At 39.7% G+C, this 15,955-nt stretch overlaps 1 protein-coding gene across 1 annotated transcript in view; it reads left to right on the forward strand.

Annotated features, from left to right (window-relative positions):
• The first annotated feature begins 481 nt into the window (after nt 1-481).
• fto (FTO alpha-ketoglutarate dependent dioxygenase) overlaps nt 482-15,955 on the forward strand; it is a 151,357-nt gene continuing 135,883 nt past the window's right edge. The window contains exon 1 of the mRNA XM_081359445.1: nt 482-551. Within this exon, the coding sequence (XP_081215571.1) occupies nt 510-551 (42 nt within the window). The 5' untranslated portion in view covers nt 482-509. The remainder of the gene's footprint in view (nt 552-15,955) is intronic.

Consider the following 15,955-nt stretch of genomic DNA (forward strand, 5'->3'; position numbering starts at 1 on the left):
AAAAGTCCGAATCACTTGGTTGAACCTGAACTCTATTCTAAGCTCAGTTTCCCATTACTCACTGCAGGGCAAGTCACTTGATCAGATAGTTACATATTATTAATAGGCTATTACACATTTAGTAAAACAATCAATCTTTTAACGTCACATCTAGCACTGCATGCGCATAATATCTATTACAAACCTCTCTCAACACAACTGCGAAGCTTGATAACCCATATCCACTTCCGGTCCTACTCAAAATACAAGCGTGGTTTTCCTGGCGCGAGGATTCTGGGAAATGCAGTCCTAGCCGGAATGCCAGGTACGACTTAAAAACAAAACACTTATATAAAATAATAACAACGTGTTCATTGCCATTCACATTTCCTATAAATTCATATACATCGCGAAGTGTATATTTAAATATACTCAAGAAAATTCCACACGCTAACGGCACAATCTGAAGACTACATAGCCCAGCACAGCGCTCTATGAAACCGAGGCAGCGTAAACAGTACTTCAGGAACATGAAAAGATCGGATGACAGTGAGAGGGAAAAGAGGAGAAAGGTATCGCTTATAGTTTTCTCTCAGTTCGCCAAGCACCACATGTAGTTGTGGAGTTTGTAATACACCGTACAGCGTGTCCGTTGCGGTATTGCACGCGCTGGTTGGTGCTGTGTGTTCATTTGAAGTGCGCATATGTGATGCTGCTGAATGCTCCTGTAATGTTTGCTTTCTTTTATCGCAAGAGTTCTCTGTTCAGAGTCATCCGGCACACACGAGTGTGTGTTGAGGCACAGCGCGGGGGGAGTGTTTTCTCATGACTGCCACACACTGACTTTGCCGGAATGGCTTGTGTAGCGGCATTGCAGTGCTTTCAATCATGGTGCTAATGAATGAAGTCAAGAGAAGACGCGTGTCCATGTTTTTGTCACTCTGCAGGTGTATCTGTTAAACCAGCTATTCCTAATTTATTTGACCAATTTATTGAATCGCATGTGTCGTGTTTTCGGACTTGACGGGTGATTCATCCATGAGCTGGTCTGGAAATGAAATGGGTCGTGTTTTTAATTTAGCACAGACTGTGTAATAGAAATAACGGTTGTGGTGCAGCTGTATTTATCTGAACTTCTAACTTTTTCAGTGTGTCATTTTGTGAAGCATCATGGTGTGAAGCTTGTTGGTCCTGAATGTAATGTGATATATTGTATATCTTTATCACAACATAAACCCTGGTTATGAAGGGGTTTATCCCACTTAGGCTATTACATGGATCCTTAACAGATACAAGGACATAGAGAAATATTAATTTGAAGTTGTTTTATTTTACAAACATCTTGCTTTTTGCATTCAAGCAGGTGTACTTTTTATCAGTTCATGCATTCAAACCCATTACCAATAAAAATCTAAATCTATATAAAATGTATTCCAGAGATTAATAGTGTTTTCTCTCAGGGTCACAAATTAATCAAGGCAACAAATACCTCAGAAGTGAATTTCTTGTCTAATAATAATACTTTGATATATTTTGTTATATACCATACTAGGTCTGTCAAGTTTGAAGTAATAAAGAATTAGGCCTATACTGTGTTTTCTTATGGATAGAAAACAAGTGTCCTCTTAAAGGTACAGAATGCATCAAAAATCAAATCCAGGTCCAAATATTGCCCCTTTAATGAGAGATATGGTAAAGGTAAATTTCTAGCACCTGTCTCTAATTATTAAATAAATAGATGGAAGTAAAGTTTAACGGCATAATGGCATATCTAAAAATGTTAAATGTATTTATAATTGTACTTGACAAGTTGACATGTCACTTTCTGATATTGTCTGTGGTTAAAGTGCTTTGGTTTGATAGTCAAAATGCATAATTAGCCTAGGTGTTTTGTTTGCATTTCAAAGTGTGTGATTTGTTAGTCGACACGACTTCAGTGAAGTTATTAGTTATCAGAAGTTGTATCAGCAGCCCATTTCTCTTCAGTTATCTCTTTCCTGAACCATACCATTAATTTCCCATTCCCTTCTCTTTATTTTGTTCAGTTTTAGTCCGCTCTCTCTCTCTCTCTGATGCATGCTTTTGGATCATGTCTGACAGCAGGGAATCTATGTAGTGTGTGGTTCCTCCACTTTATTGCAGCTGCCACAGGGACCAGATGAATCTCTGTCTCTCTGAGAACTCGATCCAGCTAGTTTTGGGTCTGTACAGCAGACAGACAGACGTAGCTCTGCTATCTTGCCACAACTCATCTCTCTCCTTCACAAAAATAAAGGGATCAGGGCAGAAAACCGAAGATCAGCTAGACTGAGGGACTGGTGTGTGTATTCCTGCAGTGCCTTAATATAAAATGAATGTCCATTAAATCATGATATTAAATAAAGGAGAGTACATTGTTGTCTCAGCCATAAATGTGAGAATGTGCATTTATGCCCAAAAAGTTGCCTATACTATTCTTAGTTCAGCTTTGCCAGGCATTTCCTAACCATATGTGGCACATGTGTATGATAAAAAAGACCACTTCCATTATCATACACTAAAAAAGGGAGACTATTGGCTAATAGCCTATTAAAAACTGACTTCATGCTTTTAGAAGTAGCCTTACATGGCCTTCAACCCGAAAATACTGTCTTAATAGTTGATCAAGAGACATTGAACAATCTGAGTTTTTGCCAGGGTGACCACAAATATCTCGCTGAAGTATTATTCAATTATAAATGCCATTTTGGCTTCTTTATTGTATTTGCAGAGGGATGTGGGCCCTGTTGTTTTTCTTTCCTCACAGTTATGAAATAGAAAAGTGCTTTCTTGTTTTTTCCCTCCTTCCATCTGTTGAGCATGTTTTGCATTTCTTTGCACTCACAACCTTGTTGGCATTCGTTGCTGCTTTTGACACCTTTGTTGATGACTGCCTGGTATTATGATTAGCTTTTACTGTGATGCATAGGGCATTTGATTCAAATAAATAAATGCAAAAAAAAAAAAAAATAGTAGTTAAATAAATAAAAATTGTAAAATAAAAAAAAAATTGTTCTCGTTATTTCACAGCAGCAGTGTACGTGAGGAGCACAGAGGGTTGCCAGATGTTCAGAGGTTTTCACTCCTCCCGTCCCATCTTTCAGAGAGTTCTCGGCTCATTGGCTTTCTCGGCTCGTGTGTTTTGCTGGAGAAAGCTGTTTAGGCTATTTCGTTCCTGAACACTCATTAAAATGTTTTGTGTTCCCCTTGGCAATTCTGTTAAATTAACAGCTAGCTTCAGTTCAGGCCTGATTATGAGGCCACACAGCCAGTCTTGATTAATCAATTTCTCCCACAAAATGTTCCTCTGTAAATTAGTGTTAAAGTAACGATTTATAGGTCCTAATGCCGAGCCGCTGTCATGTCGGAGCCGGTGTTTTAGCGGGAGGTGGTGTCACTTTCGGCGTAATCAGCAGCTTTTCTGCCCCCCCTTGTCGTTTTCCCCCTCTCTGTTCGTCACCGTATGCCTACGTCCTATTAATGAGTCCATAATAGAGAAACAGTGTCGGACAGCCACATAAAACACACTCAGGAATACATAATTAGGCCGGTGTTCAAGCTGTGCCAGGGGCAGATTTATATCCGGTGATGCAAAAAGAAAGAAAAAATTGAAGCAAATACGCAGGCAGTGTAGTGTAGCTCATGACTTCTGATTCCTGAAATCTGAAAGGACGAAAAAACAGGCGAGGGAGGGTGGGAGTGTTAGAAAAAAAATACTGCCACAGTTGATAATGATACCATTACACTAATGGAGGCAGCAAATGAAGTAGCAGGCGGACACTGTGCTTTATTGCCATAGGGGGTCGTTTTCTGCTGCATTCCTAATGGCTGGAACCGCTGGTATTGATCAGGCCATCATACCGCTAATCCACACGCGCATTACTTACTGCCACAGCACCGTGTCAGTCTTTCCACTGCTGCCACCCACAGGCCCTGCACAAGACCCCACAAAGCCTGTGATTTAAGGGTCGAGGGTTGGATGGTGGTCATTGAATGTCCCCTTAGTCAGTCTTTTGTTTTATGATACACAGAGGGATAGTGAGTGGACTCGGTGATTAAGTACAGGCATAGCCTAGGTGTTTGTTTAATTAAGAGGTAACACATTATCTGCTCTTCTGCCTTTTTTATGGTAGTTAGTCTGTGTTTGAGTTGAACCGTGAGTGTGCCGCTGTCTTTTCTAATGGTTTGGAGCTGTAAATAAGTCTAGGCTGATCCATATCCATTGGTGAAGCCATCTGCTAAATGGCAAGTAAAAACACCTGCCTTGCCAGATCCTTGATCAAGTGTTTTACTGGACTCCTGGTGAAACCGTTTTCAATTAAGGAATGGCTGATATGACAACACTAGGCTTTAAAAAAGAGGAAGCAGATTTTTATTGTGTTTTCACACTTAACTCATAAGATAATTTTTTTTATTGCTGGTTTTTATTATTATTGGATTTATTTTATAAATGTTTTTTTTTTTTTTTTTTTACATTTATTATTGCACAGTAGTACTTCGTTCATTCATTTACTCTGATGCAGCATAGGCTAACTCCTCAGTTATGGCCAAATTACATTACACTACCTTTCAAATGTTTTAAGAAGTCTCATGCTTTTATGCATCCTTGCTGAATAAAAGTATGAATTTAAGTATTAATATAATAATAATAATAATAATAATAATAATAAAAAATTGTACTGACCCTAAACTTTTGAACCATAGTTTAAGTCACCTGAAAGGTTTATCTTTAGGTCAAATGTTTGAATGAACTTTTAAAGTTTGTGTCTAAGATGAAAATGTTTAGGCTACTTATGTAGGCTAACCTTTAAATCAGTGACGAGGTACATCCTTAGATTATCCTATGTTCTTTCCGAACTTTTTTTCATGAATCCTCCAGTTCCTTCCGTAAGCCCTTAGCACCTGATGATGAAATCCGCTTCATCACTAATGGCTTAAAGCTCGATTAACATGTACGAACAGGCCTTACTTCAGCTCAGCCCTGTTCTGCTGTCATCTCCGCACTTCACAGCCCCTGCCCGGCCTGAGCCATCAGTCTCGTTTTCCTGTATCAGCATATCGGCAATAACCTCTGCCCTCTGCTAATCAAACACTTCACCTTAAGGGAAACATTCATTCAGCTCTCTCATTATGATGGCTTCTGTGGTCATAAAGATGTATATTTATATTTCCCCACCTCGTTGCTCTGCTGTTGCAGGGAAACTAGATATTGATCTGGATATTTAGTCATTTCTTTCTGCTGGGACATCAATATTACGCTAACATGTATGCGAGCTGTGCTTGACCCTGGCCCCTGTCTCTATCCGTTCTCCCATTGGAGCTCAGTGATATACTATTCTGAAAAGCAAATCAATGAGTGAATATGAAGTTTGAGGAGTAATATAAGGCGACCCTGAGGCCTATAGCAGCCGCATTGATCCAATGTGTGGATTAAGGTTGATTTGTTTGTTGTGAAGCTTTTCACCTTTACATCATCAACAGATCCAGTGTCCACACACACACACACACACACACACACACACACACACACACACACACACACACACACACACACACACACACACACACACACACACACACACACACACACACACACACACATCCCCTAAATGCCTTTTTATGTTTATTTTCTTCATTTCTATTACATCTTATTTGCATTTACTAAGAATATTGCTCATATAGGCTGATGTTCATGCTTTGTTTATCATATTCATGTGGGTTTGTATTATAGGCATATTATGCACATTATAAACATCCCGTTAGATGTCTGACCCTCTTTATGGTTAATAATGTCATTTTTATAAAGACATTAATTTGAAAAGTTGGGCTTCAGGATTGTTTCTAAAAGGGCTGATCAGCTTTTATGCTCTTTTTATAGTCTGTCTAAGATTATAATTGGTTCTATGAGTCTTAAGGTGGGATTTGTCATTTGATTTTACCTTCATTCTAACATTTAGTTTATGTGTTTAAATTGAATTGTGTTAAAATGTCACTTGTAAGGGGGTATTTATTCTTGGTTATGCATACTCATAAGATCTGATCACAAAAAGGCGAACTGTCTATGCCATCCAATATGTATTTGAGACCAAAAGCAATCCGAGGAGCCACCTATTTTTAGTTTTGTGAGCCGTGTCAAATGTAGCTACATATTAGGCTGTTATACTGTATTTGCATGTAGTGCAGAAGAGTAGATGGGATTTATATTTGTTTTTCACATTTATGTGACCAGCTGTATACCCAATTCGATAACAGTAAGGCCCTGTTTATGATGCATTTATCAATCCGATCACAAGTGGACAACGCTAAATGCAGGTGTAAACAAGGTCTAAAACATGTCCACTTTCGACCACTTCCAGAGGTAGTCGAAAACGCTTTCGACCGGTTTGCTTTCATAGTGTAAAGGCTCATGTGGTCGAATGCGTTCCAACAGCCACAAGACCGCCTGCTCTCCGCATACTGAACTAACGAGTAAACATTATGGGAAGCGCACTAGCCAGACGGGATTGAAACTTTGGCGGCTGAAGACCGAAGTTTGGTTTGAAGACAAAAACATACCAAGCACAATGTTCTTTCACCATTCTTGATTTCTAACACACACGCACAGCGTTCGGCGTGTTCTTGTGGCTATACGCTCTCGTTCATATGTAAATTGCTTGAGCTTATTTTGTCCATTATATAGAAAAATCTGAAAAAAAAAAAAAGAAAAAAAACATTTACCTGCCCATAGACTCTACCTTCAAAGAAATCAGGAAGTGGATGATTTGAAAGTGGACAAAATAGATGGATTAAAACACCAGGTGTAAACAGGAATGTGTCTCCCTCGTCTACAGGGCCTGGGTGCATGTAAGGCCCAAACATGCCTCAGTTTGTTATGTATGGCTCAAGGGGGAGGTCTGGCACATTCATAGGGGTTGATTTGGCAGCTATTGGCTGATCAGTGGTGATGTATAGTCAATAATCAATGTGATCAATTACAATAGGGTCACCTCAGAAAAGCTTTGAATAAACATAAGATTGACCTTGTAACCTAGACTTCAACAGTTTAGTCGTAAGGGGCTTCCATTCAAATTAATTTAAAAAAGCCTTGTGATCAGTCTTCTAATTCTATTCATAGTATTTTCTTTCCATATATAAATAAATGATCAATTCAATATTTTTTAACATTGCATAATGCAATAACGTGGAATGTCAAAAAATACGAAAAATCACTCTATAATTTTTCCATCTGGCTGCTCCACTGAACAGCAGGCCCCTTCTTCGCTGTTTATTTGTGAATTTATTTTCTTGTGTAATAGCTCACCTTTTCTTGTAAAGGGAAACTAGCTAATGGCAGCCCTTTGCCCAACATCTGCTTCCTATTGCCAGTCCAAAGTCCCTCTTTCACTGGAACTACAGGAGGCCACTTTCACTAGAGCCTGTAAACACTAACTCTTAATTTGTACATCATAAGTTATGTTCTAAAAATGAGGGGAGTGAAAGTGGGCCTGAGCACCTGGCGTGTGTGTGTGTGTGTGTGTGTGTGTGTGTGGATGCCCAATGGGTGACGAGGCACTGCCCCATAGTTGTGCCAGTTGGAAGGCTGTGCTTTATGTCTGCATGCGCCAGACAGGAAAATGTATCCTGCCCTGCCAACCTAGCCTACTGCTGGGTGCGCACAGGCAATGGATTTAGAGGTAGAAACAGGAGGCTTTAGAGGCTTCTCAGATGAATTAGCTGGATTTTTACAGCTGTTGCTTATAATGTAAAAAAAAAAACGTTTAATTGAGATGGGTTGATTGATCAATATTTTGAATGCTCATTTTGTATCAAGGGAATTGATCCTCACATTAAAGATATTGTTCCAAAGTGTTTTTTTTTAACCCAGTGATCGTATTATTTGTTTAGTGTAAAATTAATGCATATCTTTGTTCAACCAAAAATGAATATTCTGCCATTTACTCACCCTCATGTCATTCCAAACCTGTATGAAACATAAAATAAGATATTTTAAAAGAAAAGACTGTCTAAACCAGGGGTGCCCAATCCTGCTCCTGCCGATCGACTGTCCTGGGGTGCGTTTCCCGAAAGCATCGTTGGCCAACTATGGTCGCAAGTTCATCGCAATGTCCATTGAACTCTATTGGTAACGACGGAACTTGCGACCATAGTTGGCCAACGATGCTTTAGGGAAACGCACCCCTGCACAGTTCGCCTCCAACCCTAATCAAACACACCTGCCTTTAATTTTCAAGTGATCCTGAATACCTTAATTGGTTGCATCAGGTGTGTTTGATTAGGGTTGGAGATGAACTGTGCAGGGGTGTGTTTCCCGAAAGCATCGTTAGCCAACTATGGTCGCAAGTTCCGTCGTTATCAGCATAGTTCAACGATTTGGTGTTTCCCGAAACCATCGTTCCAACGAACGTTCGCAAACAGCATCGCAAACTTGTGTGGTTGGAATGACAGCTCTCGAGCTGTGGTTAGAAGCATAGTTTCTAGTTTACATGAGATGTAGACTGAATAAATCCTTATCTTTAGCAAAATAAGCAAGCTGTCATTCAGTACAACCCGTGTTATTTATTTAGAATACATACAAATGTAATTTACGTCTTTTAGTTTGTCAAGAGATTTAAAGCACCATTTTTGAAGACTGCGCATGTGCGAACGTGCTCTACTATGTAAGAACGAGCCAAATATTGAGTCTGGTAATAAAGCAAAATAACTGAGAAAAATTAGAAATGGTCTTCAGATGCCATGTCTGTAACTTAGGCTATAGGACAAAATCTAGCGTTAATTTGATCTCAAACCGATTAATTAAAATAAGTTATTAGTCCACCACGTGCAAGACGTCATAATCCAACATGGTTGAACGATACTTTGCGACATAGCCTACGGTTTCAGGAAACAGTCTTGACTAGCTAGTTGATTTCTCCAACGATGCATCGTACTATGGTAGTTAAGCAGCGAGCTAGGCTATATAGTTGTACGGGAAACGCACCCCAGAACAGTCGATCGGCAGGAGCAGGATTGTGCACCCCTGGTCTAAATGATATAGCCTAAGTCAATGGTCATCAAAATTGTTTGGTTGCAAATCATTACTTAAATCCTGATTGAAATCAGCTAGGACAGGGTTTGTGTTTAATCAGTTTGGAAAATAAATCTTTTAAATTTTTAGGCTTAGGATTGAAAATGAGGCTTTGGTGGTTGTTTGAAACTAAGTCATTAATATGATAAATAATGCTACTGCAATGCTGGTAAAGTGTGTGTGTAATTGAGATGATTGAGATTAGGGCTGCAGCTATCGATTCTTTTTGTAATCGATTAATCTAGCACTTAATCGATCGATTAATCGAGTAATCGGATAAAAACTTTTAGTGTGTTTTTAAACAACCAAAACAAATAATGCATAACGAAAATGATGTGGCTGAAAAACTCCAACTTTTGGCTTCAAAACTAAGCCTATTTATTGTAATTTTTACCCATTTAGTGTTTATAAGTGCCAGTGCCAACAATTATATAACAATACAGTTAAGTCAACTTTATACTGTAAAACATGTATAACATGTAAAACTATGAATACAAACTAAAATAGTAAAGGCCATTTGGCCTTAGTTTTGTCTTCTTAATACAACATTACAAAAAAAGGATTGCACCTTCTGCAAATTACCCACCGGAGAACAAAAATAAATTAAATGAATATAAAATATCAAGCCAAACAGGTACACAATGTATACAATTTATATAAAAAAGATAAGTGTAGCTTTGAAAAGGGGAATGTTTTATTGCAAATATGCATTTTGTTAAATAGAAAAAGAACAGCATTTTGTTTTTCACTTAGGCTAGTTGAAGAATATTAGCACGTTTTGTAGTATTATATATTTTTGTTAATTTAAAATGTTCTATGCTCAATTACTTTGGTAGCCGATTATGTCTTCCCCAAAAGTACGAGTGGATTTGGAGAAGCAGGCTGGGCCGGGAGTTTTTTTGTTGTTGTCTGTAACTATTTGGTAGACGTGACACAAGGTCTTGCAAAGACTGCAATACAATATTTGTTCCTCCATCATTCACGTCTCGGTGTATACAGTGAATGCATGCTGAAATTATTGTTGCGTGGCTACATAAAATTTTAAGCATGTGATGCATTGCCGCAATTGGTCTGACTGGCGCGTGAGAGAGACGAGGGTGCGTGCGTGCGTGTGTGTGTGAAGGGGTTCTTTCTTTCGTTTACTTCTTAAAAACATCAAAGCTCAGACATCCCAACCTGCAAAAGTTCATTTCAGGGAGGTACCCCCCCCACCCCCCCACCCCCCCAAAAAATGGAAGGACGACAAGGATATGACATTTCACCACAGAGTTGTTGTCCCTAAAATATATAAAAGCATAATACATAATTTCTATAGGCTATAGGCCTATGCATTTATTTGTTCATAATGTTACAATTTGTAGATTACTTTTACTATTTATAAGCTGCTTATACTATTCATGTAAACTGCTTTTATTTATATTCCATTGCAGCTTTAAACAGGTCTAAGGAATAGGCTAATATGCACATGAATGAAATGAAACTTGTTGAACTCACCTCAACATGTCTTTTACAATCATTTAACCCGCCATGGGCAATGCTGAAGTCACTGTTACAAACTTTACAGCGTGCAAGACTATCATTATGTTTTACTCTTATAAGACAGGGGTACACTTTCATGTAGTCTGCCGTAAAATGTATCTTATACTTTCGTTTTTTGCATGTTTTTTTGTGGCACTCTCCCGTTGCCATGGCGCTCCTGTTTCTAGATACACTGAACTGATTAATTCGGTTCGGGAGAAGCGATAAAACCCGCCCACACTGACAATTGATTGGTTGATTTACCGAAACAGGCCAATCAGATGCTCTCTATCTTACGTGCGCACACACGCACACACGCAAGGTCTCTCGCTCCCTCTCCCTCTCTGCTGTGCACGCGCGCTCTGGCTCGCTCGCTCTAGATTCCGGGAGATTTTAACTCATTTGCGGGTATCAGGGAGCCGCTATCAATATGCGGGAGACTCCCGGAACTTCCGGGAGACTTGGGATGTCTGAAAGCTAAACATCATATCTAGTCAAACCGCATCACGACATCACTACAAATACAGTATGGGATTAAATTCAGCGAACATCATAGGCTTCGGCACGGGCGAAAATATTGGCGCTGGGTCAAAAAAAATCGGACAGAATCGTTACCTTGATTCAGCGACGCTGAAAGGAAGCGATCCCAAACTTTAGACATTCTCTGCCGTTTATGGACATCTACTCTCTGCCATCGCGCCAAATAAATTCAAAATGTATCACGCGCTATGGTGTGCTTCCTGAACATTGAACAACGGTCCGTGTGAAACAATCTGATCCCTGCGCGTATAGTGCGCGTCATAGGAATTTAACGAGGCTTCGAGGCAGAGTATTTGCCTCGAGGAATTTCTGTAATCGAGTAAATCGAGTAACTCGATGAATCGTTGCAGCCCTAATTGAGATAACCATTGCACCATTTTGACTTCTCACAGTTGTAAACCTAAAAACATGGATACCAATTGTTAAACCGGTTTGGAGCTGTTTTTCCATTTGTCAATCAATTCCTCAAATCATTTGCTTGTCCTATATAGAGGGAGCTGTTTTTTTACCAGTTAAATGTTTTGAAGGATTTATTCATCTCTTACACCTCACTTTCTGATTTTTTTCAGGAGTAAGTTCAGTTAGAATTTGTCATTACTGTAATGGACTGAACTCTTGTGAAGAGAACAGCTGTAAGCATTCAGAAATGAGTGACGTCCATAGCTGCAGTATGTACAAGGCCATTGTTTTCTTCACTTCGTTACAACTTTTGTTGGCATCTTTAAAGAGTGGCATCACCATATCAACAGGTCAAATGACACCTTGTCAAATGATGCTCTTTTTTTCAAGGTGAGGTGCAGGAGGAGTGACAGTGAGAGCGAGAGTCAGCGCTTGAATGACCACTGATGCATGACACTGGCCTCTCATTACTGTCTCTTCTGCCTTTACCAGTACACACGTACACGTACATGTACACACACACACACACACACACACACACACACACACACAGTTTTGGTTGTGAGCGGTGGCCTATTGAACGCTCATTGGTATGCTTGTGGTAATTTTACTGTCAAAACTCCCTCTCTCTCTGTTCCTGGCAGTCTTTCTCGCTCTCTCAGTCTCTGTGCCCCTGGTCATCCAGCTGTAAGTTCACCCTGAACTTCTGTCAAGCACATGATCAGGGCTGCATAAAGAAAGCTGCTCTGTTTTGCTGTCTATCATATGCTCTTCTCTCTCTCTGTCTCTCTCTCTCTCTCTCTCTCTGTCTCTCTCTTTCTGTATCTCTCTCTCTCTCTTTCTGTATCTCTCTCTCTCTCTCTCTCTCTCTCTCTCTCTCTCTCTCTCTCTCTCTCTCTCTCTCTCTCTCTCACACTCTCTCTCGCTCTCTCTTTCTGTCTCTCTCTCTCTTTCTGTCTCTCTCTCTCTGTTTCTCTCTCTCTGTCTGTGTGTTTGTGATAGGGCCAGACCTCTAGTCTCTCCTGTTGTTTATTTAGATGAGATCAGCCAAGGTTGGTGGTTCAAGTTCAGCTGTTATGGTGATGAGCAGACGTCAGTGTCCGGTTCTTCTAGCGAGACTGGCTGAATGGAAGATGTCTGTCCCATCATGCTTTGTTTTAGGGGGATGTTTATGCACTTGGGGTTTTTTTTTTTTTTTTTTTTTTTTGCTGCTGCTGCTGCTGCATTTGGTAATCTCCAAAAGCCAAGTAAAAGTAAGTTTTAAACATAGGCTATGTAAAAATATAATCCATGGTGTAAATGCATTAACACATCAAGTCAGAGTGTACTTTAACCCTAGAGGCTGATGAAAAGAAACCAGTATCTGCAAAGGAGTCCCAACTTCGTCACACTTTCGGAATATTTTTCTTTTTGACTTGATGATTACTTTTTTTTTGTTATTGTCAATAAATTACTTATGATCCAAAATAAAATATGAGTCTGTGTGACTGTGGGCTGTACTGCTTTGCTCCAACCCTATCAAACACACCTGAACCAGCTGATAAAGGTATTCAGGATAACTAGAAACGTCCAAGCAGGCGTGAGTTGGAGCTGGTTGGAGTTAAACTGTGCAGAGCTGTGGACCTCCAGGAATTGAGTTTGAGACCACTGATTTAAGTAAATTTATTCTTTCAATACAATTTAAGGATCAAAACCCATCAGAGAACTACTAGTTTAGACATTTTAGACATTAAATATGCACTACCACACACATTTTTTTTTTTTTTGTGTATAATAGAAATATATTTTGAGGAATGTTCTTAACAGTAATGCATGCTATTGTTACATTAGTCCTAATATGTTGCATTTATGGAAAATAGTTGCCTGGCAAGCCGGACCTACATCAAGATGTTATGATGGCAACTCACCATTGGCACGGCTCAATCCGAGGGGCGGGATAAACGGATGTCTCTCAAAATCCCTCTGCACGAGGATAGCGCTACAACCAATCACAGCAACGAAGAAGGCTAGTATTGGTATATTAAACTTTTGCCGTATCCAGTCGGCAAAACTCCAAACACATCTTCCTTTTTTAAAAATGACTTATGTGCCGTTCTTTGCTCTTTTCTCAAAGAAAAGCTTAACTCCAAGTCCTCCAGAGTTGCGGCCCAAGCCGTTTCGAAAGACTGCTGTTCGCCAGCAGCAGCCGCCATTCTTTGTTTTCAAGTAGTAGGGAACCGTTGCAACTTTGTCGTCATTATGTTAAAGGAGAACTCCGGTCAATTTTAACATTGAGCTCATTTTTTTGTACATTTGGAGTGCTGTCAATACAGAGAACAACGACAAAAATCGGTGTTGCCTACACCGAGTTATTCTATTTTTAAAATTTGCACCCTGTTGACTTCAATGGGGCAAGTCTTAAACCTGCTTTTAGCCTCTTAACATCCTTGATGTGTCATTACAAGTGCACAGAAAATGTGAGTGATTCCTTCTGAGTGAACACGGGTGAATCGGACTGCAGTAGATGTGAAAGATATTAATAAAATAGATGTTATTTCAGCCAGCGCACATACCTGTATTTTCTTCCTGTTTTCGGTCGAAGCCCATAGTAATCGATTGTCGAGTTCACACGCATATGTTTAGTTACCTATGATCACGCGCGTGAACTCAACAATCGATTACTTTGGACTTCAACTGAAAACAGGATGTAAACACAGGTATTTGCGCTGGCTTAAATAACATAATTTTTATACATATCTTTCACATCTACTGCAGTCAGATTCACTCGTGTTCACTCAAAAGGAATCACTCACATTTTCTGTGCACTTGTAATGATACATCAAGGATGTTAAGAGGCTAAAAGCAGGTTTAGTACTTGCCCCATTGAAGTCAACAGGGTGCAAATTTTAAAAATAGAATAACTCGGTGTAGGCAACACCGATTTTTGTCGTTGTTCTCTGTATTGACAGCACTCCAAATGTACAAAAAAATTAGCTCAATGTTAAAATTGACCGGAGTTCTCCTTTAAGCCCGCCCCGCCTACTCTATACACGATGTGATTGGCCTGACCTGAGTTTGGTTTTTCCAGCTCGAAAGTCAACTGAGAGTTGCTAGACCACACTGGCTGCAAAATAAATGTTGCTGCCGCTAGGGTGCGTCTAGATTTCTAGGCTAGGAAAATAGTGCTTTGGTTATTTTTCAGTTATACACTTAAATGTTTTTAAATGTTTTGTCACAGAAAACTTTATGCAGTTTTACATCTTCAAAAAACATCATTTAGTATAATTAATAAGCTGTTTTCCTCATGGGGATAAGAAATGCCCCCCCACAAGGACAAGAATTTCGGATATTGCCATCTTTGTGGGCACATTTTGTCTCCATAATGTAGAGTATACCTGGACCACACACACACGTACTCTGCATGCCATTGTCACACACTTAAAGCTGACGTATACAGTAATGTTTGCTTATAAACAGCTACTTTACTGATACTTTATTACTGTGTGTGTGTGTGTGTGTGTGTGTGCTTGAGCAGTGTATATACGGGTTTGGAACACATTTTTGCTTAATCGCATTGTCACACATAGATTGTCTGACATTTTCTCCATTCGTGGTGTGTGTGTTTTTGTGCGGTTGACACTCTTGACAGGCCTCCTCGCCATTGACTGATTGTACGTATGGATTGGACTAATCCAGGAACCTGGTTCCCTTCTCTCTCTCTCTCTCACACACACAAACACACACACACACACACACACACACACACACACACACACACACACACACACACACACACACACACACACACACACACACACACACACACACACACGTGCCACACACTGTCTTCTGTTCCTCACACTCAGACAGCTTCGGTTGGATATCTCTGTTTGTAATGGCGTCCCCTGCTCAATGATGACAATGGGGATTAAACGGCAAGTTTTTTTGAAACATATTTCTTCTCTTTTCCTGGTTCTGAAGAAAGAGAGCTTCCTTATCAGCTCTTCCAGGATCCGCATCATCCCTCTCTCCTCTCCTCCGCTGCCAATTACACAGCGGATCATTTACTTCAAGGGTATAAATGTTCCAACACAAGTATTAGCGAGCAGAGCTGAGTCGCTGACAGATGTACCAACTTTAATTCTCTACTTGTGTTTTTTTTTTTTTTTTACTTTAATTAATTTATGTATCCTTTCTTCTCTCCCGCTCAGTCGTGATAATCTGGGTTGCCATGGCGATGGGGAGGAAGTGTCGCTACTGTCACTTCAGTGTGTGTTTTTCAGTTAGCTAATGTATTCAGGAAGACAGTAAAAGAGAGGTAAACACTAGAGAATTGAGTCTGTGTGTATGTTTAGATGTGGGTCTCTGATGGGACAGTGAGTGGTCTGCTGTCTGATGTGTTTCCATCACTGAACTTACTTGCACATAGTCTTATTCTTTCTTTATTATAGTCGTTTT

Source organism: Scardinius erythrophthalmus, assembly GCF_964197995.2.
Source record: "Scardinius erythrophthalmus genome assembly, chromosome: 2".
Lineage (NCBI taxonomy): Eukaryota > Metazoa > Chordata > Actinopteri > Cypriniformes > Leuciscidae > Scardinius > Scardinius erythrophthalmus.